Source organism: Mytilus californianus, unplaced genomic scaffold, assembly GCF_021869535.1.
Source record: "Mytilus californianus isolate M0D057914Y unplaced genomic scaffold, xbMytCali1.0.p SCAF_4, whole genome shotgun sequence".
Lineage (NCBI taxonomy): Eukaryota > Metazoa > Mollusca > Bivalvia > Mytilida > Mytilidae > Mytilus > Mytilus californianus.
Window position 1 is genome coordinate 20,568,143 of NW_026262690.1, and position 24,446 is coordinate 20,592,588.

General features: G+C 31.3%; 1 protein-coding gene across 1 annotated transcript in view; it reads left to right on the forward strand.

Annotated features, from left to right (window-relative positions):
* Positions 1-24,446, forward strand: part of LOC127737651 (inactive tyrosine-protein kinase 7-like) — a 109,634-nt gene that overhangs the window by 41,500 nt on the left and 43,688 nt on the right. Inside the window, exon 4 of the mRNA XM_052248510.1 lies at positions 17,472-17,626. Within this exon, the coding sequence (XP_052104470.1) occupies positions 17,472-17,626 (155 nt within the window). The remainder of the gene's footprint in view (positions 1-17,471; positions 17,627-24,446) is intronic.

Genomic DNA, 24,446 nt, shown 5'->3' on the forward strand with positions numbered 1-24,446 from the left:
TTTATTGATCTATTGGAAAGGGCACATGTATTTTACAATTATCATTTGGAAAAATCAAGAATCATGTAACCATGATGAAAAAACAATAAATTTTGTATTTAAATTATTTTGGTCATTAGTAAAGTATTAAGTCGCGCTAAAGAAAAACTTTTAAATGAACTGGATTTATACTATTATTCACGTGTATATAGAGTTTGGTTTTACCTGCATCTACATCACAACACAAGGACACACATTTCCTTTATTGGGAAAGGCAGGTTCCATTAGAGAACACAGGAAAAACTACCACAGTACTTAGTGGTGTAAGATTATCATCAATGTTACATCCTCAAATTGCCATTGTCCATGATTCAAACTATTAAAATCTTATCCATGGAAGCCAAATTAGTTTAAACTTCATTAGATAAACTTATCTGTTAGTAAATTTCTTGCAGGTACAATAAAATGTTTTGCAGGCCTGTGACCCTATAATAATAGTCACAAAATTTCATGGTTTTTTGTTGCATTTTATCCTTGAATATTTTAAGGTTTTTTTTTGTTTAAATTTTAGATGTGGTGCATTATCTATTAAATTGTGGTGTTTTATTAGTAATTTATCATAGCTTGGTTGCATAACTTTTTCTTAAGCATCTGTTCTGTTTTCAATAGTTTGATAAAATAACTTTAATACCTTGAATTCTTTTGAAATTAAAATATGAGGTGCAAAAAATGAAGTGATATCAGAGTGAGTTAAATTGCACATAGTTATAGTTTTAATTTATGATGGTGTTACTGTCTGCTGGCTTTTATCCCCTGTAGATCATGGATGGCTCAACAAGGTGTCAGTATAACTAATAAAATCGTCATAAAATCTACTGAGGCTTTCCAAATTCAAAACATTTTATGCATTTGGGCTAATTTTTTGATATCCTATTTACTCTGGTTTTAACTACAGGTAAAAGCTAAGGTATTTTGTCTGGTGTCAGGTTACTGCCATGTTGATCGATGCCATAAAAAGACAGATATATAGGCATTTAATGTGTTTTCTGCAATAAAAATTTGTCTTTGTGAGCAGAAAAAGATGAATTTATATCAAATTTGCATGAAATTGTGTGATAGTTTTATAGATCCCTATTTAAAATCAATGATTGGATCATTTATGTTTTAAAGATTTTAGCAGTGTTTACTGAGAAAACTTATAGAAATGATGGACTGTAAAGATTAAGAGAAAAATTAAAAATCATAAACATGCTAAGCTTCTGATACATAAAAGAGAATTAATTTTAATTTGTAACTGATCCCAAACTCATTTTATTTAGATGGAGGAATAATATTGAAGAGTTTCCATTTTTCTATCAATTTCTTGGGATAAATTTATATAATTAGAAAAAAATATTTCCAATGAAGTTTCAGGAGTCCAAAGGACAAACAAATGTCACTTTAACACGGATTATTCACAAATAAAGTGTGTGCATGACTTTACTCTATTAAGTAAAATACTTTGGAATCTCTTTATACTCATTTTCAACTTTTCCATGTCATAATTTCCGACACCTACCCCTTTTTAGAGAAATTAAAGGAATGATGTAATCAGATTCCTAAATGTTCAAAGCAATATTCAAACAGAATTTAGCAAAATGGTTATTGACTATGTTGACTTAATGTTTCCCACCAGCTGTATATTATCAGATTTTATAAAGGTCAGTTGTAGAGTGTATGACCACACATACTTAAGGCCATGATATATATACATTATATCTATCAAGAAGATACAGATATACATGTTTAAGTAGATTATTTATGTTACAGTTATCAAGGAAGAGAAGTGGATATTCTGTGGCTATAGTCAGACTATGATGTATTGATGATAAATCTCCTTCCCTATTAACTTACTTGCTCAAGAAAGATAGGTTCTGGATGTGAGGTTTGTCCCTGATTATTCTGGGGTCAAGACTCATGTCCTGCCTTCTTTGGTCCAATATCTTTGATTTTTTCAAATGATAGCAAAACTATTTGCAACAATAAATTAGGAAAGTTCCTTTTCCTTCATATATAATTCGTAGAAACTCATCCCTCTTTTTAAAATGAGATGGAAACCCTATCAATAAAAGGACATCAATGAGACAGAAACAAAACTGAACACTTAAACTTAACACAAACAACCAAAAGACAACTATTGTTATTTTGACAGGTTATTTTGCTCTGAACAGAGATTACTAAAAATGAAGATGTTTGAAACAGGGAAATGTTATGTAGATGAAACTATCAGACACTCTAAATTAGAATACCAGTAACTGGTACAAGAAGATTATATTTAATGCCTCTGCTCATGTTCCAATTGCCTATTAGGGCAAATTGACATCATTTCATTTACTGCGGTGGAAGAGGCAACACATAGTTAACCCTAAATATTGTCGAATGCTTGTAAAACTGTAAACTGTGATAATGTACAGCAGTGTCTTGGAGAGCAGCTCAAACAAAATTAAGAAATAATTCTTTCATGCCATGTTCTATGCTCATTTTAACATGGGTAGGCATTATATGTGTCAATATCTTTATAATGAGCAAATAAATAGCAAGGTGTAAAATGTTGACAAATATAATGCCTACCCATGATAAAATTAGCATAGAGCATGGCATGATAGAATTATTTCGATTCTAATAAGAAAATTAAGAACTTTTGTACTTGGAAGCGGAACTATCCATTTTGATTTAATGAAGCCAAAACATTCTAGAAAAATCAACTGTTTCATTTTTGTTCAAAACACAGCTGTCGTTGCAATTTCAATGCTTATTACCACATAATACAGATCAAGTATGAAATTGGGTGGCATCACTTGTACCGTTTATGAGTTATGTCACTTTATGAACATAAAATTGCCGAATTTTTCGTTTCCGTTCTCTAACTTTAGTTTGCCTCAACCAAATGTTATGAAACTTATACACAATGCTAATTACCACAAAATACAGATCAAGTTTGAATTTTGGTGGTGTCACTTTTACCGTTCTAGAGTTATGCCTGTTTACAAATGGAAAAATTGCTGAATTTTTCGTTTCTGTTCTCTAACTTAAGTTAGCCTCAACCAAATGTTATGAGACTTATACACAATACTTATTACCACAAAACTCAGATCAAGTACTAATTTGGGTAGCGTCACTTTTACTGTTCTTCAGTTATGTCCCTTTATAACTTTATATGATATGCAAGCGGGGGCATCATCTGTGTCCCATGGACACATTCCCCATTTATTAGTCCCGTACTGACGAAGTCGAGGGGACTTTAGGTTTGCACTCGGTCCGTCTGTCTGTCTGTTTGTCCATCTGTCAGTCCGGCAAATCAGTTTTCCAGACTTTTTTTTTTCGTGCTTTAAGATATTGATTTGATATTTGGTATATCAATTTATCATGACAAGTTACAGATCAAATTCGAATTCTGTACTGGTCTGATGATTTTGTGCAGAGTTATGGTCCTTGGACTTAGAAAATTCACTCAAGTAATCAGTTTTCCACACTTTTTTTCGTCATGCTTGAAGATATTGACTTGATATTTGTTATATAGTTTACACCATGACAAGTTATAGATCAAGTTAGCATTTTGTTCCTGTACAATGAATTTTTAACCGATATGGGGACTATGTATTGCCATGCAATACTCTCAGAATACTTGTTTCTTTATCAATGAGTTGTGGAAACAAAAACTTTTTAGCAAGTACAGAGACGTCCCAGACGTGAGAATTTAAGAAGGAAAAGTATGAATTCTAAGGCACTTGCTTTGGTCAGTTACAAATGAAAATATATCACACATTCAATCTTTGGTCAATCTCGAGATTGTTTTTAATTAAAATAGCATTCTCTAGCATTGGTCATTTCAAGTTGTTTTTAACAAGTAACCGCATTATGACCTTGGTCAATTTAATTAAAAACATAACCCAGACATGTACCTGATGGTTTTTCAGACCACCTTACCACTCAGGTCATCTCTGATGAAATTATTTATCATGTGCCATGGCAAAGCTTGACAGAATATATATATAACCTGTGAAAATTATATACTTAATGTAAACTTCATCACAAAATGTATGACTTCTGACATCTCAAAGCTGCCATTATCTATTCTTGTAATTAAATTATACCACAAAACATTAAGCTTTACTGGTCACTGGTGAAAACTTAATATTGATTGATCATCTTGTTGGATTTTGTTACAATCACCCTTGTTTTTTATGTCCAATATATTTTATCATGGGATTTGAATGCATTTTTTGTCATATTTTGTCTGAAGGGGAAGGATAAGCTTTTGTCACATCTTTGTTGGTTTCCATTATCTTTTTAGCACTGAAAAGTTTTCAGCACTATTTCTAACCACCCTGGCCGTTGTTCTGCTACTGTTTTGGTATCTTATTGTGTGAGTTTCATTTCAGATAGCAAATAGTTTAAACATTTTTAACATGACAAGTTGCTTTTCTCCAGCAATATTATTGAAAGAATGCTGTTACACCAGCTGGATACATATACTTGGAATCATTGACAAAATATTTCTAACTGGTTTCAAGGTGCATTTTAGGTGCTCCTTACTTGGAAATATTCTTTCACTTGCCCTTTTAGATCTAGTCCATATTATGTAATGACTTAAGATGACTGATAAATGCTCCTTTGAGCCTCTTGTTTGTTATCCAGATTTGATAGGTTCCACAGCTTTACTCATGGATTGTGTTATTGGAGTAATTACCAGCTTTTTTGCATTGCTTTGGTATTTTATTTTCAGAAATGCAATGATTTCCCTTGCCCTCACCTGTCATTATCTCTAAACACAGAGGAGATGAAATTCATTAGTTTATATGAAACTCATCTAGTTGTCTTTTGTTGAAAGTTACAAAATAATTGTTCCACCTATTATCAGTTTATTACTAGAATACCATCTTGGAGACATTAATTAATTCTCATTCCCTTGATAGGAAGGTTATGTTTACACTTGTTTGGTGTAAGGTCCCACTTCTAGATGATGTCTGAATACTCTAAGAAGATGATTAGAAATCAATACAGGTCTATCCATAAAAATTAAAGGCTAACTAGGATTTTTAACTATTACAAAAAAGGTCCTTCATTATAAAGAGAACATAAAATACCATTCATCCCAGCTTATAATTAATAGTTGATGTTTCTTTGACATTAGATGAGCAGATTTTCTGATAACTGATGGAGAAAGCATTAAATTGTCCTAGAATTGTTGAAAAATGTACAATTGAAGTTTATTTCTGGAATATAATTTGACCTTTAGAGGTGAAAATTGTGTTACAACTGTGTTCTTTGTATTTCAAATATTGCCTTGTAGTAACCATGGTAACAGTTGTACATCTATTTTGTCTGGCAGTGTATTTGACATTATTGTCCTGCTCATGAAATATTTAGGACCATGCAATGCAAGTTTTGACTTCCTGCTATCAACCAAGTTCAGCTAGGACTGTTTTAAAAAAGTATTGAGTGCCGTATGGGACTATAATGCATGCCTGTTGAAATAACAACTACAGGCAATATTAGGGGCAAATGGGTTAAATAAATGTTTTTTGTCTTTTTACTGTCTTTTCATAGTTTTTTTGTAAGTTTATACAAAAAAATCCTTGTTCTTTGGTCTTTGATGGATGTTTAATTGGCAATCTTATCACATTTCCTTATTTTTAAGACCTATTTTTCCTTGCACATTCTTAATAACAATTTAAAAATAATATAAAAATATAAAAACAAGTTTGAATCCTCTTTTATTATTGTGAGTTATATTGTCTTCTTAGTGTCTATTAGACAAACTAGTGCATCCCTGTATTATTTTATGGTCAACCAGTCCTCTTGTCAGTTTTGTTTTCATTCTGTCTTTGAATGGTCAGTGTTAGATGGAGTACATGAAGTTTTATCTTTGCAGTTAAAGTGATGTTGAGTTGTTCTGGATTATGTCTGGTTTCCATTCAAACTAGAATTTTGAAATGTGAATTAAAGACGGTTGTATGGAAGCAATTGAAATTGTTTAAATTATGTTTGACATTTTGTTAAGGAGTCCTGTATTGGATTAAACTTGTTTATCTAATGACAGTACATACCCAGCTGTAGGGACCAATTACCTTCTTCTGGGGGGAAGATGTTGTATAAATCACAATAATGGAGCTAATTTGTCAAACTGCCACTACTGGTATAGCAAATGATGTGCAGAGCTGAATCCACTTTTACACTGCATAAATGTTTTGATAGGGAACAAAACTGTGGGAATTTGTAAAAATAATCAAGCAATTAAGGTAATTGCATTTGTTCCTAGGTTTATATCCCATAAGCAAGATATACTGTTAAGTATTGGTTGTATTATACCAAATCTATAAAAAATCTGTATGTTTCACAGTTTGTGAGATATTGCACTATAAAAAAGCTATTTGAATGTTGTTAAACAGCAGGCCATGACAAACAATCTGCTCTTAAATTGCTAATAACCAGGACTACTCAGTGCATCACCTTATTTATTATTATAAAGTTCAGGCTAATTTTTAAGCTAATTGTCCAGATATTTTCATGCTTCTTGAGAATTGAAGTTTCTTCCTTGGTTTCAGTCAATTTAAATTGTAGTAGTATTTTCTTCTGGTTCATAAATTTTTCAATGTCTGGTTTCAAAAGTTGATGAGAATGTTTGAAATATGAAAGATATTTCATTAATATCATACTTATATTCTTAGTGTAGTAAGCTGGGTATGTAACCAACTTGGTTAATACTATAACATAGATGTAATTAAGTCAGTGAAATTTTATCTCAGCATACAGTTAAACGAAATCCAAATTGTATTATACTCGAGGACATGTTAGGTTTTTGGAACTTCTCAATGTTGACCATTGGACGATAAGCTGAACAATCTATCTATCTATCTCAATGATGACCTGCTCATCTGTATTCTTGAGCTCAATCGGAAGAATTATTATTGCCTTATTTAGTATTTTAATTATTATCCTCTTCCAACGACTTTTGACCAACCTGACCTTTATGTTTTATATTGTACATCCAGAACTACTCTCTGTCTAGACCTTGTACCTGATAGATAGAAAATCTGAAGTTTTCAAAGATGTGAAGTTTGAAAAATGTTTTTATAAATATGGATTAGTGCACATTAATAAAGATTTACTTACAGATATTTTTTGGCTCCAGCTGTTGGATTTAGGCATAAAATATGTGTTTCTAGAACAGTGTTCAGTCATTATCGCTGTTGCTGTATGATTGTATGTCTATATTATAAATGTCTTTTTTCTTGGCCTGACAGAATCTATACATCACATGAAAATTGCTAGAATTCGAGTCTGACGGATTTAAATCATTTTGGTTACTGTTTGTACACACTTGCAGTAACAACATACCAACATGTCCTAACATTTGTTATATTGAAGTTGCAGCATGTTTTTAGGAGAAGGATGGTTTCTTTGGGTTATAATTGAAGTCAGTGCAAATATGAATTGACACAACTTTGCTATTTTCAGTAAAGTATCATCTTTGTATTTATGAAATCATAATTGTAAAATATGTATACATGTATAACTGTATGCCTGTTTTATTGGATGCACATGTTTGCAATTTTTGATGTGGTATTCAGTGCAGTTTACTGTAGTGAAATTGTTAAGTATTGTTTCAAAATATTTTTCATAAATTCCAAATATATGTAACGCCATGAAAATATTTCCTACATTAAATACATAGAAATTCTATATGCATGTCTGTCAAATTCTGTTCTTCTTTGTTGCAACACATTCTGTTTATTTATTTCCATACATACTTTGAACATATTGGATATCATATTGAATGGGTAAACATCAACATATCTACAATCTATGTAAAAAGTGGTTTTTTTTTATTGCATTGGTATTTAAAAGTTATACTACCCATGATTTGTGATTTACTTTTGACTTTTTGCAGATAAATGATAAGAAATGTACACATTCTTATATCAGCATAAATCATGTCAATTCTTCTCATTTATTTGATAGTAAAAAAGTTTCAGAATTGATATATTTTCTTTACTTATTAACATAGCCATTTAACATAACCTCATTAGTATAAAACTAATCTGTAAAATTAATGTAAAAGATCATAAGTAATTGATGGCTTGATAAACTTTATATATCTACTTTGATGTAGATAAAATTGATAAACCAAGCTTTACACATCATAGGCCAGGTATGGTAAAAACATTTCATGTTGATTTTGTGCCATCTATCCTACTGTCACCTCACCAAGCATGAAATTACTTTAATTGGCTTCCAATTGCTCTTGATGAGTCTTTAATTACATGTCTTAAAGTTTCAAAAGCTAGTTATTAATGAGATTTAATTGTAATTTCTGGAGATTGGCAAACTAATGTAGTGAATCTGAAAAGGTCAAAAATTTAACTCTAATAAAAATATTATATTAAATTTTGGCATTGGTTAGGATAAGTGATTACCTTTATGGACTATCTGATTTCATACCTTGTTTTCACTAATGTTTAATGTGATCATTTATCTGAAGAAGCTATTTACTTGTTTACCTCTGTTCATCTGTCTGGTTCTATACTTTCTTTTTGCTGAAAGCTTCATTATATTTTAAGTGCCAGTCTTTGTAAGAATCAGGAAATTTAGAACAATTTCAAAACATGGACAAAAAAAAAAACCCTGACGACCTAACCATCCTATTTTGAAGTTACCCTGGTCCTGAGTTAGAAATGGTAGGTCTTTTCCTTTTTGTGTGTCTTGTTAATTCAAGAAATGTCTGAATAACTTTTGGTTAGAATGATAGCAAATTACAGAGTTAGCTCCTCTTAATTGGTAATTGTCCCCCGTGCAACGTGTTGCAGGGGACATAGAATTATCGGGCATCCGTCTGGTCTTGTTAGCGCTCTCATATGTGCAATTCTTGCTAGATTTTTATAAAACTTATATCATAGGTTTATATCAGCAATGTCTCGGACAAGTTCGAAATCAGTGCCGATCAATAATTTTAAAAGAGTTATGCCCCTTGGAAACATTAATTATATGGAAAATTGCATGTGTACAATTTTTGCCAAATTTTTATGAAACTTATATTGTAGGTTTATATCAGCAATGTATCAGACGAGTTCGAAATTTAGTGCTGATCAATACTTTTTAAAAGAGTTATGCCCCTTGGAAACATTAATTATATGGAAAATTGCATGTTTACAATTCTTGCCATATTATTTATGAAACTTATATTGTAGGTTTATATCACCAATGTCTTAGATGAGTTCGAAATTCAGTGCCTATCATTAATTTTTAAAAGAGTTATGCCCCTTGGAAATATTAATTATATTGAAAATTGCATCGTTAGTGCTCTCATGTGTACAATTCTTGCTAGATTTTTATGAAACTTATATTGTAGGTTTATATCAGCAATGTCTTGGACGAATTCGAAAATCAGTGCAGATCAATAATTTTTATACGCCCGTTTACGGTATACCGTTGTCCGTCTGTCCGTCCGTCCGTCTGTCCGTCTGTCCGTCCGTCGTCAACATGTCGGACATTAACTCAAAAACGCTTTATCCAATTTGCATAAAACTTTGGTGAATTGTTTATGTCTATTGACGTGAGCTCCCTTTCGTTTTTTATAAATTTTAGATTTTACGTTTCCTAGTTATGGGGTTTTATTCATTAAAAAAAGGGGGATTTTCCAGTTTTTGGACAATAACTCAAGAATGCTTTCACCAACTTGCAAGAAATTGTGGTGAATTGTTTATATCTCTTGACATGAGCTCCCTTTCGATTTTTATAAATTTTAGATTTTAAGTTTCCGAGTTACAGGGTTTTATTAAAAAAAAAAGGGGGATTTTCCAGTTTTCAGACAAAAACTCAAAAATGCTTTCAGCAGTTCTTATGAAACTTTGATGAATTGTTTATATCTATTGATGTAAGCTCCATTTAGAATTTTATAAATTTTACATTTTACATTTCTGAGTTATGGGGTTTTATTCATTAAAAAAGGGGGGATTTTCCAGTTTTCGGACAATAACTCAAAAATGCTGCCAGCAATTCTCATGAAACTTTGGTGAATTGTTTATATCTATTGATGTAAGCTTCCTTTTGATTTTCATAAATTTCTAATATGACATTGAAAATTAATTGAACTTTATTTGTTTATAGTCTGACAACAGATTTACTAAGTATTGCACAACAGCACAGTGTATTGCACAACAGCAAGAAATCTTTAATTGAATATAAATTCAATTCATATAACCAATTTCAAGTTCTTTGACTACATTTATTCAGAAACCTGTAATATGTCAAATATTTAATTACAATCCAAATTCAGACCTTTATCAAGCTTGAATATTGTGTCCTTTTTTGCCCCAACTGTTCAGGGTTGGACCTCTGCGGGCGTATCCAGATGCGCTCAGCGAAGCAGTTTATTTAAAGAGTTATGGCCCTTAAAATATTAATAATATGGAAAATTGCATTGTGAGCCCTCTCATGTGTACAATTCTTTCCAGATTTTTATGAAACTTATATTGTAGGTTTATATCAGCAATGTCACGGACCAGTTCAATAATCAGTGCCGATCAATTATTTTTAAAAGAGTTCTGCCCCTTAGAAATATTATTGATATGGAAAATTGCATTGTTAGCGCTCTCATGTGTAAAATTCTTGCCAGATTTTTATGAAACTTATGTCAAAGGTTTATATCAGAAATGTCTCGAACAAGTTTGAAAATCAGTGCCAATCAATTATTTTTAAAAGAGTTATGGCCTAAGAAATATTAATTATATGTGAATTTGCATTGTAAGTACTCTCACATGTCACATGTACAATTTTTGCCAGATTTTTATCAAATTCATATCAAAGGTTAATATAGGAAATGTCACAGACAATTTCGAAAATAATTGCCAATCAAAAATTTTTAAAGGGTTATGCCCCTTAGAAATATTATATATATCAGAAATTGCCCTCAAGTCTCCATCTCTCTAAGATCATTTAAAAAGTTTTAAATAACAAAAACAAATTTTCATTATGCCTGCGCTGTAGTGGAGGGGGCACTAAGTTTTATCCTTATCGGTCTGTACGTCCGTCCATCCGTACGTCCCAAAATTGGTTTCCGTTCTCTACATTTAGTTTACCTCAACCAAATGTTATGAAACTTATACCCAATGCTTTTTACCACAAAACACAGATCAAGTTTGAATTTTGGCGACATTACTTTTACCGTTCTAGAGTTATGCCCCTTTACAAATGGAAAAATTGCTGAATTTTTCGTTTCTGTTCTTTAACTTTAGTTTGCCTCAACCAAATGTTATGAAACTTATGCACACAATGCATACTACTACAAAACACAGATCAACTTTGAATTTTGGTGGCATCACTTTTACCGTTCTACAGTTATGCCCCTTTACAAATGGAAAAATTGCTGAATTTTTCGTTTCCGTTCTCTAACTTTAGTTTGCCTCAACCAAATGTTTAGAAAAAAAAGCACAATGCTTATTACCACAAAACACAGATCAAATTTGAATTTTGGTGGTGTCACATTTGTTGTTCTAGAGTTATGCCCCTTTACAAATGGAAAAATTGCTGAATTTTTCGTTTCCGTACTCTAACTTAAGTTTGCCTCAACCAAATGTTATGCAATTTATACACAATCCTTATTCAACCACACAACTCAAATCAAGTACAAATTAGGGTAACGTTGCTTTTACCATTCTTCAGTTATGTCCCTTTATAATTTTAAGCAAGCAGGGGCATCATCTGTGTCCATTCCCCATTTATTTTAAGCTATTTCAAGTCATACCTAAATGCTTTATGCTGTAATTGGATTTGCTCACAATACGTCTTGTCTTTATGCGTGTGTTGTATCATCGTGTTTAGTGTCTGTAGAATGCCTAATTCCTCTAACTAAATTTTCTTTACTACTGTGAGCCTCTAGTTTTCTGTCGTTATTTTGTCAGATATCTTATATATTTATAAAATTCAGATCTTTGTTCTATTCATTTGAAGACATATTTCTTAAACCTTTATGTGACTGATATTTAACAAAAGTATATGAATGATAAGTCAGAATATAGGGCTATATTGCTTTGGTTTTCGGTTGAACACTTAACACTATATTGCAAGCCTACTTTACAAAAGTATTAAATATTGGTCTTTTTCATCCTTAACAAAGTTGGTCTGGTTTCTATGTGTCAAACATTTCTGTCTTACATACAGTACTGTTGACTTTAGCAGGGACTATGAGTTGTTGATTCCGGTTCACTTGCTACTAAATAGGCCTTTTTCAAATAAAAGGTTTTGTACCATAAATCCAGTTTTATTTCAACACTACACTTAAAATGATTTTACTTGATCCATGGAGTTGATTAAGTTTTCCTGCTATTTACCAATTGTTTATGTGAGTTTTAGTGTTAAGTATAATTGATATTTCCTGTTCTTGACAGGTCCAACTGTATCTATCTGGGTACACTTCCAGTAATGTTGAAAAGCAAGACAAGATCAGTCCACAGAGAGGCCATAAACTATTATTTTACCATTATAGAATTTGATAGCTATATGAAAGCCACAAGCTTAATTTATTGAGATGTCTTATACTTTTGTATACTTATTTGTCATTATGTAAACATATTTCATAAATTATGTTAAAAAAATCAACCAGACAAATGAGTTGACATATAGGTGTCTTAACTTGACACAGGAACAACCTGTAATCATTAAAACTAGACCTTGTCTCATAATTTATTTTGGTAATTTTTAGCTTATTATTCTAGATAAATAATTATCCAAGAAGGGTTTTATTTAATGAAATGTTGCTACCAAAATTTTTTTTTATATTTTTTTTGGTGGGTAAATAAAACAGCTGCTACTTTTTTTGTTTTCTGGCAACCTCGAGTTCTTTTTAACAAAGGTCAGTATGTTACAAGCATAGTTAAGAGGCACATACCATTCCAGCTGCTTTATGTAAGCACCAATTTTTTTTTGTAAAAATAGAATGGTATTGGAACCAAAAAAATTCCTATTTCTTAAATGTTCTATCTGTCTCGCCCTCTTCTGGTATTTAATTTGACTATGGCGACAGAAATTTATAACTATTAACCCCTTGTAGCATTCCATATGCTTATACACTACATATTTAGCGGTATCACGTAAGGGACTTTACATACATATATTTATTTGTCAAAGATTTCCTATTTGTCACCTGCATATTTTGTAATAACTCATCAAGCCATTAACTTATGACAGATTAACTTGGAGAATAAGACATTTTTCACAGAAAATGGAGTGATAACTGTCACATGAACTCATTGTGAACACTACCACATATATGATATATTTTAGGCTTAACTATTTATGAATCTGTTTTGTTTGTTATGTAAACCGTTGGTTGCCTTCAGCAGAATTTGTTCAACTTCAGCTAAATAAAGTTGCCATATAGAATTTGAACAATAGAATAAAGATGTTAGATGGAAATTTGAAAAAAGTAGATTTATCTCAACATCCACAGGATATGTTATCACTACTTCTATGTCCAACATCTACTGTAACCATTCCTCATTGCTTCTATGTCCAACATCTACTGTAACCATTCCTCATTGCTTCTATGTCCAACATCTACTGTAACCATTCCTCATTGCTTCTATGTCCAACATCTACTGTAACCATTCCTCATTGCTTCTATGTCCAACATCTACTGTAACCATTCCTCATTTGATTTTTCAACAATCTCAGTGTCCATCTCTCTAATTTTTATTGTAAAGGTGTTTTTTTTCTTTGAACCTGTCATCATCTCTTTACCTTTATTGTCAAATAATCCATAATCCGTTCTTTTGTACACATTAATTAAACTGCAGCATTACTATAAAAAAAATATATTGCAGAAGATGCATCTAGCAGACAAAAAGCTGTAATCGTTAAATCTAAATTGAAATAGTAAATTTCAATAAACAAATGAGTTATATTGTAATTTACTGCACTAGATGAATGGAGGACAGGAAATAACCACGTTTGGAAACTTTGTCCCTGACAATTGGTTTGATCCTATCCAGTCATTTATAGACAATTTAGAGAGACAATTGACATTGGACATGAAGTTTTCACCATATATATCCACAATTTTATTATATAATTGCCATACTTTCTCACTAAATAATCACTCTATGGAATAGATTTTTCCATTACTTTCTCGATTATTGGGAGTTGATGATAGAAGTATTTCTATCTTCCTGATATAAAATGGATCCTAACATTAACCAGACATCCACAGTATGTATCATACACAGTAAACATACTCAAGTTGTCTATAATACATATTTTAGTCAGTCCAATAATGTCTACAGATTCAACAGCTGTTTGTGCTACAATGATTTGCCATTCATAAAGAGAGTCAATGTTCTTGACTTTATAAAAACAAGGAAATGTGGTATAATTGCCAATGAGACAACTAACCATCAGAGGCCAAATGACATGGATATAAGCAACTGTAAGTCACTGTATGGCTTTCAACAATAGGCAAAATCTGTATAGTTAGGTATAAAAAGCCCTGACATGACAAAATGTGAAACATTTCAAACGAGAAATCCAGTAGCCTATTTATGATGGACTAATAAAACATATCTGATAGATGGCATCCAACAACAACCACTGAATTACAGGCTACTGACTTGGGACAAGTTTGGATTTACTATCATGTCTCCAGTATCTATCCTTAAGCAACTTTTCACAAAATGTTAAGTGGGTAAATGGTCTGTGTAGCAGGTTAACATCAAGAGTTTGTAGTTTGATTGGGTGTAGTTACTGACAGTTTTTGTAGCAGGTTAACATCAAGAGTTTGTAGTTTGATTGGGTGTAGTTACTGACAGTTTTTGTAGCAGGTTAACATCAAGAGTTTGTAGTTTGATTGGGTGTAGTTACTGACAGTTTTTGTAGCAGGTTAACATCAAGAGTTTGTAGTTTGATTTGGTGTAGTTACTGACAGTTTTTGTAGCAGGTTAACATCAAGAGTTTGTAGTTGGATTGGGTGTAGTTACTGACAGTTTTTGTAGCAGGTTAACATCAAGAGTTTGTAGTTTGATTGGGTGTAGTTACTGACAGTTTTTGTAGGATCAAGAGTTTGCTGTGTGTTTTGGGTATAGTAATTGGTTGTCTTTGTAGCAGGTTAACATTAAGAGTTTGCAGTGTGTTAGGGGTTTTGTTAATGACAGTCTTTGTAGAAGTTTAACATTAAAAGTTTGCAGTGTATAAAGGGTTTGCTACTGACAGCCTTTGTAGCAGGTTAACATTAAGAGTTTGCAGTGTGTTAGGGGTTTTGTGACTGACAGTCTTTGTAACAGGTTAACATTATTTATGAGTTTGCAGTGTGTTAAGGGTTTTATTACTGACAGTGTTTGTAGCAGGTTATAATTTAAAGTTTCCAGTGTGTTTGAGGGAAAGTAATTGACTGTCTCTGAAAACAGGTATACATGTACACTAGAGTTTGCAGTGTTTGGATAAAAGTTATTGACAATCATTATAGCAGGACTCACTGTGGTTAAAATCTACATTTAAAGGATGTTATGGGTTTAGTAACTGATGGTCTTTGATATTTGTTTGATATGGTAAATCCTAATACTTCTGTTGTTAAAAGTTATGTCATAAGTTACCTATTAATAATTGTCATGTAATTGTGGAATAGAACCATGAAGATTAAATTTTTTCCTCAGGAAACCACAACCCCTGGAAGGAATTGTTCCCCAATCATGTATTTATTTATGATTGATATCTTTTTACATTTGTCTTTGATCTATTCCAACAGCACCTAAATACAAATATTAATCTTTTTTGACATTCACTAAGTCTTTTATGGTAGTTTACCTGTTTGCCTTTGAAATTAATACTCATAATTACCTTTAAATAATAAAAAAAAAAGAGTTTGAAAATAAGGTCGCTGTTGCTTTCAACTTTTTGATTTATTTCTCTTTTAGATATAGAGAGAAAAAAAATAGTTTTTTGGTCTGCTTATTTCCTGTTATTTATAACCAATTTTTGATTTAGTAGAGATAGGTTTTAATTTTTGTATACATTTCTGATGAATTTCCTTTACATTTTTAAGAAACATCATCAATTTAAAAAAAAAATCCTGTAATTAATCTTTCTATTTTTCATTTGATAATGTGCAAAAAAGTATATATGTTGACGTATAGTTTTGGCTTCGAAAATTGGCATGGAAATGCTGCCGACAAATTTAATTAATGACCGGGAGAATGTTTAGAGTAAAATTTCGTTTCTGTAATGTACAAAAGTAATTAGGAATAATTGCTATCTCGCTTTTAATTTTTCTTCTTGTCATAACAGAATCAGACAGCAATTTAAAGTTTATTTAACCACTGAAGGAAAAAAATTGTAATTGATTAACCTAAGTCACAACATGCTATGGTTTTTGTGTTTTGTTGTTTATGTATCATATACCAGCAATAATTATGTTCAGGTGTATTTGGATTGCAATATTTTGTTGTTTCCTCATGTCAGAAACTCTCATCATTTTAAAGAGAAAAGCAAAATTAATTATCGCTTCTCATTTCTGTTTACTGTAAAAGTACAAATACTCAAAACTGGCTGATGGAACCTATTTATGGCTGCCTTTGTTTATATTGTATTTTTCAGGGTCCGTTAAAGAATATTTCATTGATGTCAGATACCAGTATATCATGTAGCCTCTGTTAAATTTGTTCCCAACTTGTCTATCTAAGGCATGAGTTGTTCTTTGGTGTTTGTCTTTGATAGTGCTATCTATTTTTCAGAGGAATCTGGTGTTGTTTAGTGTGGTTGATTGTAGTGACCAATATTTTGACTTATGGCATTAATCTCTTGTTTATCATAAAAGACTATAGTACACCAAAAGATAAATTTTTCTGGTTTGAGTATATTGTTGGATTGCTGTCTTATTCACTTCTTCTATACTATTCTTTTATTCATATTGAAAAGTCCACAAATCTTTACAGAGAAAACTATAAATTGAGCAGACTTAATCCCACTAAAGCAGGGGCATGATTTCAGATGCTTTAGAAGGGTGAGCAGCTTAACCACAGGCATCTATCTCAACAATAATGAAGTAAAGATTAAGCAGTTCCTCCCCAACTATTTCCACCATTCTCCAAGGTAACGAAGTGAAGATGGAAAATTTGTAAACAGTTGCAATGATGTTGGACATACTCAATCAATTAAAGCGATCAAAGCAAAATACTTAAATTCATTAATTTCCTAAATAAATGGATAAGCAAGTAAATTCAGAATTTTTTTTTTGTACAGAAGTAGTCATATGTAAATGAGAAAAAAACGTATGAACAAGGAAACTTTTCTGTTTATTGAAGTGCAACTAGAAAGCAGTCATGTTCAAAGTATTCATACACTCCTTTTCTGATAAAAGCTCTACCAAGTATGCTAATTTTTGCAGGTTGGCTAAAACTTAGGAAGCCATAAACACATAAACTCATCAAATTTATACCTGACTTATAATTATTTCTATTTTGTAGACTATTTAACACAGACAGAATAAAGATTGTAGATGGTGGCAATAAAGTGAGGATTAGTAATATCAATGCTGAGGACAATGGTATATACTCTTGTCGATCAGAAAATGTAGCAGGGGCCATTGACAGTACTGGTGACTTCTTGCTCAATAAACCTGGTAAGACATTTTAAAAAAACCATTACTGTGGATTCATTTATTTTCGTGGGTGCCAATTTTCGTGGATTGAGGAAAACTTACATTTTCGTGGATATTTGATTTCATGGTTTTGCCAATGTCTCCATTCAAGCCTATATAGAATTTATAATTCGTTGATAACTTAAATTCAAGGTTTACTGGTCCCCACGGAATCCACTAAAATTGGTATCCAACGAATAATAATGAATCCACAGTAAATTGTATACTTTTGTTGAGCAGAAAAATATAGCAGAGGTTATCAAGAGCAATTTTGATTCTTGCCCCATAAAATCAGGTAAGACATGAAAGATTATAATGGTATACACTTTTGTTCAACAAAAATATATTTAAAAAATGTTTATAAGGTATATTGTCAAATATGACCTCCTTCACTGGATGTTATCACCAAGAAACAATAGTATGATAAAAATTTATTATGATACTAATGATGTTTGATGCTGTTTCTAACCAGGTTCTCAGATTGAAAAATTTGTTTATTAATTTGGGGGTAGAACACGGCAGGCAAGGTGGGTAGACTGCTGCTTGGTCATAACCTCTTCCATTGGTTAACTAGAAAAACCTGGTTTGCTGTTATTTTGCCAGCCTCTAGTTCAATTCAGTTCAAATCTTTATTGTTTCAAAACATTTTAAGTTTATGACAAATATACAACTATGAAGAAATATTAAACTGATACACAAAAAACTAATTCTACAGTTGTAGAGTAATCAGTGTCAGTAACAGAAGTTAGGTACCAGTAAATTGTTTTATAATATGTGTAGTTTGTAAGATTAGTGTCACTTGAGATTACATAATGTATAAAATGACCAAATTTCACTCAAGCAATTACAAGGTTTATTTTATTTTGCAAAACATTTACTGAAATTTCTCATTTTTTTAAAAACCTAATTGATTTGTAGTAAAACATAAGTGCAAAGCACTTATCAAATAATCTGTTTACATCTAGACATCCTAAGGATTTGCATTGCTCACATCATTATATTCTCGTTAAAGTACTAAACCTAAATTGCTTGTAATTATATCAATTAGCTGAAAACGAAATTTAATGGCATTTGAGACACTATATTCAGGTTTTAGCAGTAAAAATTTGTCAAAATTCTGTCGTACGATTCCATGATTTTTAGTATAACCAGAAACGCTGCCTGCTGCCTACATACATACATATAGGTCTGAGAGAGGATCTGTTAATGGTTTAACAATTGCAGAATTTAGTAATTATGTAATTAAACACAGGTTTCTAGAAAGGAAATGTTTTAGTGCTTTTCTTCCAGATCAAACAATTCATATCACTTTTTTGTGGAAGTTTTTCACAAACATTTGTAACATTTAGAACAAATATTGTAATATTTTGCTTTATGCCACACAGAACATCTTGTAATTAATGGTATATTCAAGTTTTAATGGAAGATACATCTTTATCTGTATCAGAAATAATGTAATTGAACAGGTTATTTTCTAAGATATTTTCTTTAAAAAAGATTCAGTGTACCTTTGAAACTACAGGTGCTTTTAAAGTTATACAATTTTAATGTCTTAAATGAATGTAACTTACTCTAGTTTGTTAACATTTCTTTCACAATTTCTTCTTCTCATATTTTAAAGAAAACAGAGGGTCAGATCAGTTTGTCCTTATTTCTTCGAATTTTTTTCCAAGTTTCTGTAAGTAAAAGACATATTTACTAAGAGTGCATTTGTTTCTAACCTGAAATTTTATCATTGATGACTATCGTTGAGTAAACGTTAAGATGCTAGAAACAAATACATCATTTAATGACCTTTATCGACCCCGCGTAGTTAGACAGAAATAGATTACATACACACACTGTAAACAAGCAGGTAAAAGTGTGGGAAATGAATGATGAGGACTTTGCCAGAACGATGTCAACGTTGACCAAAAGATGTAAGAAACAAATGGATTAAACAACTACGCGCGTAATCGTTTACATTGTTTAAGTTAGAAACAAATGCGCTCTTATGAAAACACCATAGCTTAGGGGAAATGGGTAAATACAGGGCCATATCAAGGGGCAACTTTATGGATAAAAATTTGTGTTTTTAGTATTTTTATGCCACTACCGTAGCGGAAGGGGCATTAAGTTTTACCCTTGTCAGTCTGTGCTTACGCACGTCCCAAAGTTGGTTTCCGTTCTCTTACTTTAGTTTGCCTCAACCAAATGTTATGAAACTTATACAAAATGCTTATTACCACAAAAAACAGATTAATTTTGAATTTTTGTGGCGTCACTTTTACCTTTCTAGAGTTATGCCCCTTTACAAATGGAAAAATTGCAGAATTTTTCGTTTCCGTTCTCTAACTTTAGTTTGCCTCAACCAAATGTTATGAAACTTATACACAATGCTTATTACCACAAAATACAGATCATGTTTGAATTTTGGTTGATTCACTTTAACCATTCCAGAGTTATGCCCCTTTACAAATGGAAAAATTGCTGAATTTTTCGTTTCCGTTCTCCTAACTTAAGTTTGCCTCAACCAAATGTTATGAAACTTATACACAATACTTATTACCACAAAACTCAGATCAAGTACAAATTTGGGTAGTGTCACTTTTATCGTTCTTCAGTTATGTCCCTTTATAACTTTATATATGCAAGCAGGGTCATTATCTGTGTCCCATGGACACATTCCCAATTTATTAGTCCCCTACGAACTAAGTCGAAGTGGACTTTAGGTTTGCACTCCGTCTGTCTGTCTCTCTGTCCATCTGTCAGTCCGGCAAATCAGTTTTCCACACTTTTTTTATTCGTGCTTGAAGATATTGATTTGATATTTGGTGTATTGTTTTATCATGACAAGTTACAGATCAGGTTTTGTTCCAGTCTGATGATTTTGTGCAGAGTTATGGTCCTTTGACTTAGAAAAATCACTAAAATAATACGTGTTCCGCACTTTTTTTTGTCATTCTTGAAGACGTTGATTTGATAAATGGTATATAGTTTTATGACAAATTACAGTTTAAGTTTGAATTTTGTTCTGGTCTGATGATTTTGTGCAGAGTTATGGTCCTTGGACTTTAAAAAATTCACTAAAATAATCAGTTTTCAACACTTTTTATTTCGTCATGCTTGAAGATATTGACTTGATATTTATTATATAGTTTACACCATGACAAGTTATAGATCAAGTTAGAATTTTGTTCCAATGCAATGAATTTTTAACCGGTAGGAGACTATGTATTGCCATGGCAGAATGAAATGTCCACATGTTATCCATTTGTAATGTTTATGTACAGCATGTACACCTGAAAAAAATTATTTCAGTAGGCATAACATAAAAAATAAAATCTTAAACAATTTTAAAGGCATACATAGTTTTGACTTAATTGGTAAAAATGTTTTGTTTCATAACCATGAGTATGAAATTTAAAGAGGAATCAAAGAAATTTGTACTTTGAACATAACAAGATTCACTTCCTGTTTTTAATGCTTCTTGTATTTTATAATCCTCCTGACATAGGAGCACTCAACAAATTTATTTTTAACAATGATGGAGAAAAAAGTAACTGTTTATACCTTCTGCTATATATTATTGCATCACTATAAAATATGATCATCTCCTGTCTCACCTGTTATATTTATAAAACTCCTTACTGAGGAGCACTTTGGTGTGCACTTAAAAATACTTTTTTGTAACAATTCAAATGATAATAAATAACTCTCAATAACATATATACTATATGTTTGAACAAGTAATTTAAATTTAGATAATTTAATTACATTCAACATTCAATTTTGCATGTATAACTCCATCTTTCAAAACTTCTTGTTTATTTTGGTATAAGTTATAAAACATTGAAATTTCTGATTATTTTCCATACCAAATGTACAAGTTTGTTTAGATTAACATCAAAATGATATGCTTTGCTTCATGGTATGATAATTTGATAAAAAAAATCTTACTGGAACCAACATCAAGAACACATTAATTTCTGAATATGGTTTAAATACAACTTATGTTCTCCAGCTGAGCCTAGCAATATTTAAGGTAATTTATACACTGTCCAACATTGCCCTTAAAATCTGGGTTATAACGCTAAAGTGCCCTTTCAGACAACTAGCACCCTTCTGCCCTGAGATTCAAGCTGGAACACTGCATGCAATACTCACAGAATGCAAAACCATAAACTCTATAATTACCAGTACGAAATTTTTTTTTATACACATCAAAGATGAATGAGCAAACATGCTATTATGTTAAAACCTACTACTTTTACATGACTTTTATAAAATTGTGTATAAAGGTCAAACAGAGTGCCTCCTTAGTTTTTGTAGTTTATTAACACAAAAATAAATATATCATATATAATATCGCTTGTTTAAATGATTTCAAAGATGTGGTAATTAGAATCATATTATTACTAAATTTTAGTGCTGTTACATCTATAAATGTTTAGAGAAGCACAAAGAGTTTTATTTGCTCTTTAAATAATGGTCATAATTGAATATATGCATTTTGTTGTTAAATAGGTTTTTTGTGTGTGCAGACTTCTTGCATTTGATTACGTCCATCTCTTTGAAGATAAATTAAATAAGAGCACTTCTGCTATAGAAATTTTGTTAGGATGACCCTTCCTTCTCAAGGCAGAAGCAATGGTTTTCTGCCTGATTCACTTTCCAGATCATATGAACCAGTTAAACAAATTTGTTATAAACCCATGAGATACAAAAGTTGCTCTTCTTACTCTACATTGCTGACTGCAATCAGACAGATAGAGCTAAAACATACTAATCCCAGTACAACAGTCTTAGTTTTATACAAGCTACTTGTTATGTTTACAGAAGCAGTGAATCCACTGTGTCGTATGTTGCTGAATATCAAATACTGTAAAACAACTTATTTTCTTGAGCGATTTATTTTCCCGACTTTCTTAAGTAGAAAAATGATGTGGATCGAAATCTTCGCATATATGTTCAGCTTTGATATTCCCTCAATGAGAAGATCCACAAAATAAGTCGCTGCAAAATAGGCTAGAAAGAACTCAACGCAAAATGAAGTATGCACAAAAATAAGTTGGTTTATATTATTATAAAATTGTACATGCTACTACAAATAGACAAGTTATCCTGTGACGAACCACCAAACATTCTTACCATTACTGTTGTGATACAGAGTTATCTAATCCTTCCAGGAGTTGGATATTGTAGGATTTTCAGAATTGAGCATGATAAGACAATTTAGGGTGTCACAGGGCTTAAAAAAATATTTGTCCGGTTGGCAAGAAATGGAATAGTTCAATTGTTTTTGTAATAGGTTCAACTTATCATTATGGAAGATAAATAAAAATTTATTCTGAATAGAAAATATGAAGAAAAATTTAATCAAAATGGAATGTTTGATAAAAGTATTCGTTTAGATTGAAAGTAAAGTCCTGTCTTATTTAAGATTCTGAAAATGTAAGATTATGAAATTATTGTATCAAAAGTAAAACAAGTACTTTCTGACATTTATAGAATAATTTACAGAACCCAAAATGATAAAGAAATTTCAAGTGTAGATAAGTTCAAAAATAAGTAGATATCCACTCTTTATTTTTTTTTACTGCCAAACTTAAGAAATGTGAAATGTCAAGCAAAAGTATTGACTGTGACGTCCATATGGGGTGCTACAAACTCCTATTCTGCAGAATTCTAGATTATTCTACACATTTATTATTTTTACTTATCAAACAGGCCTTTCAAAATTACAAATCATCATTTTAAACTGTTTTTGACATTGGGTACATAATGTATTCAAGTTCATGATCATAATAAAAAAACAATAAGATTGAAAAATTGTTATGTTAGGAATCCATGCGAAGAACCCTATAATCTTTTAATAAGTCTTACAATCCTCTTTATAAAAAAGGGAAACATATTTTTACTTGATACTTTTTTTCATTCCTCTCACACTGCAATTTTGTTCCCTCAAATCTTTTCCGCATATAAAATGTTGTTTCTAATGCATAAGTTTGATCAACAACTATAAATTACAGTAACCTAATAAAAAAGCCTGTAAATTACAGTAAGGCTTACTTAAAGGCTTTAGTTAGTACCTTCTATGTTTGTATTTTATGATCAAGAAAAGTGTATATTGAGTGTGTAATTGCTTGTTTTAAAAGGTTTCAAAGATGCAGTAATCATTCAACTTTACTGTTATTACAACTTTAAATTTTGTGAGGTTTCTGCAGACTCACAAAGAGCTAGAAGATTTTATTTTGCCTTTAAATAATGGATGATGACAATAGTTTCCAGTGCACTTCTTGATTTCTGAAGAAACCTGTATTTATTATTTTTTTGTCTTTGGTAATAGTTCCCAGTCCCCATCTCTGATGTTGCTAGAATCAATTGTGTCTCTTTCATTGTTTAAGAATTCTTTTGACTCTGCCATTTATTAAAACTAATTAGTAATTTATTGATTACACAGATTCTGTAATCTGTCAACACTGTGTTTTAGGTAGAGTTTAATTGTAAGAGATAAGCAATAAATAATTCTTTATTGTTATGTTAACACACCAATCCTTTTAATTGATAGCTGCTTGTGGTATGCTGTGATTACGCTTTTATGTTCAAAAGGCAGTTTCAATATGTACTGCATAAAAACAGCACATGGTTGGAACAGAATTTTTTTACGAAGCATAAACTTTGAGCAGAACCTTCTTGTTTGTTTTTATCTTTGGTACTCTTAATGAGAAAAACATGTATCAGACTTTGTCAAATGTTGGTAAGGACACCACAATAAAAAAGGGGAGTTTTCATCAATGAATTTTACTGTGAGAACCCTGTC